General features: G+C 45.8%; 1 protein-coding gene across 1 annotated transcript in view; it reads right to left on the bottom strand.

The window, feature by feature from the left end:
- The window catches only part of ARHGAP19 (Rho GTPase activating protein 19), a 61,061-nt gene extending 58,812 nt beyond the window's left edge, over positions 1-2,249 (bottom strand). The window contains exon 1 of the mRNA XM_012654518.1: positions 2,190-2,249. Within this exon, the coding sequence (XP_012509972.1) occupies positions 2,190-2,245 (56 nt within the window). The 5' untranslated portion in view covers positions 2,246-2,249. The remainder of the gene's footprint in view (positions 1-2,189) is intronic.
- Between the last annotated feature and the right edge of the window lie 202 nt (positions 2,250-2,451).

Raw genomic sequence — 2,451 nt, 5'->3', positions numbered from 1 at the left:
GGGAGGCCAAGGTGGGAGGATTGTTTGAGGCCTGGGGTTCAAGACCAGCTGGAGCAACATAATGAGAATCTATCTCTACCAAAAAAAAAAAAAAATTAGCTGGGCATGATGATGCAAGTCTATCGTGCTAGCTACTGAGGAAGCTGAGGCAGGAAGATCATTTGAGCTAAGGAGTTCGAGGCTGCAATGAGCTATGATTGTACCACTGCACTCCAGCCTGGGTGACAGAGTGAGACTGGGTGTTTTTAAAAAACAATTAGGTTGGCCGGGCACAGTGGCTCATGCCTGTAATTCTAGCACTCTGGGAGGCCGAGACGCGTGGATCGCTCCAGGTCAAGAGTTCCAGACCAGCCTGAGAAAGAGCGAGACCCCATCTCTACTAAAAATAGAAAGAAATTATCTGGACAACTAAAAATATATATAGAAAAAATTAGCCGGGCATAGTGGTGCATGCTTGTAGTCCCAGCTACTTGGGAGGCTGGAGCAGGAGGACTGCTTGAGCCCAGGAGTTTGAGGTTGCTGTGAGCTAGGCTGACTCCACCGTACTCTAGCCCGGGCAACAGAGTGAGACTCTGTCTCAAAAAAAAAAAAACAAGAAAGAAAGCTAGGCAGTACAGTTTTAAATGGCTGATCACATATTCTCCATTCGACATTAAATGTGTAATTGATCTGTGCAAATCAGACAATTCTTTCCTCTTCTTTATGGAATACAAGAAGCCACAGCATCAAGAGAACATTAGAAAGGTTAATATTTGCAGGGCAAAAAAGAATTTGTAGAGTATTTATCACAAGACAATATTTACGTCTTAGAAATGACAAAGACTATTTATTATTCATTCATTACTGACCACCTACACAAAGCTTAGTACTGGGAATATGTGATAAAAACATATATGTGTCCTGCCCTCAAAAAGCTTTACAGAAACCCCAAACTTCTCTTTTACAATCTGGAATTGATGTAACCGTGTCAGGTTCAGATAAGATTGTGTGAATACCTGTTGATCATGTAACTAATACTCTCACTCAAAATTTAAATTCAGTTGGCAGTATACTACAGAGGAATCCAAACTACTTTTGCTATAAAATACTATTTTATTTGTCCTCAGATTTTCATCATAATTCAGGATTTCAGAACTGGATGAGGGATGATCTAATCAAAAGTATCAATTATGGGCCCTGGGCAAAAATGGTCAACCATTTATGTGCGGCTCCAACAGTAGAAAGCTCTTCCGTATAAAATTTTAAATAACATATTCAATCAATTTCATCTCAGCTCCGGAACAAGCCCGCTCACAAACTCAGTTTCCCAAGACTTTTGCAATCTCCTATTCGGTACAAAGGGCACCAAAAGACGCCAAACCAAAGTATTTTACTAACTTACGCAGAGGTAATGTAAATAAGATCACTCTACTGAACTCTACCAAAAAAAAAAAAACACACTGTAATTCATTAAGGCAACTTCGGTCTCTAGGCTGGGGCCAAGTCACCTAGAAATTCTTCCCCGCAAACGCTAAATCTTGGTGTGCCCCTTTAGGAAAGAATGCGCTGTAGAAATAAAGTCATGACTTTCTGGACTGCAGTCCCATTTGTTCTTTAGCTGTTCTACTAGGAAAACGAAAATGTATCACTTATTATTATCTGCTAGGCTAAGTGCCAGCAGATGGATTGTCTTATCCAATTCTGACATTTTCTGAAATAGGCATTATGTCCATTTTTACAGATGAAACTGAAGCCGAGAGTGGTTTAAAACCTGGCCCAAGGCCTCACACCCATTTCCAATTGACACTCAAATGCTTGCTCAGATTTCAACCTACAAACTGCCTCGGAGATTAAAAGCGCTGTGTGACGTCAAGGAATTCGCTAAACAGTTCTGGGTTTCAGTTTCCTCGACATCAAGATGAGTCTTGGCGCAAAGCAGGCAGCGCTGCCACCCCCAGCTGGTGGGTTTGCAGCCAACGCCGCGGGCGGACCTCCCTCCGACCTCGGCAGGACCAAGCCTGGGCCTGGCCGGAGCCCAGGGAAGGGGCTGGGCCACCGCGCCTCAGCCCCCGCAGGCGCGACGGTGAGAAATTCCGTGGGAGGAAGGAACAAAGCCCAGCCCGTGGGTCACTGTGACCCAAGGGACGGGCCTCAGAACGACCAGCCCACGGCCTCGTTTCCCAGGCAGCTGGACCAAGAATTCGGCTCACCTCCTGCCGGAGTCGCTGACTGGCACCTCCCCTTCACCCTGCGCCTCAGTCGCCATCTTCGCCAGCAAACTTCTTTCACCGCCCTCACCTCAGACCCCGCCCCCACGCCTTTGGATTGGCTACGATGTGTTCCCATCTTCCATACGATTGGATGACTCGACCGCCCCTCCTCAACCTGAAGAGTTTCATGATATTATTGGTCTATTCGAATAACTAACCGTCATTGGTCGCCTCCAGCCGCGGCGGAAAAAAAAGTGGGGGG

This window comes from Propithecus coquereli, unplaced genomic scaffold (assembly GCF_000956105.1).
Source record: "Propithecus coquereli isolate 6110/MARCELLA unplaced genomic scaffold, Pcoq_1.0 Scaffold440, whole genome shotgun sequence".
NCBI lineage: Eukaryota > Metazoa > Chordata > Mammalia > Primates > Indriidae > Propithecus > Propithecus coquereli.
Note: the sequence above shows the minus strand (reverse complement) of the source record. Positions and strands in the feature narration are given on the sequence as shown.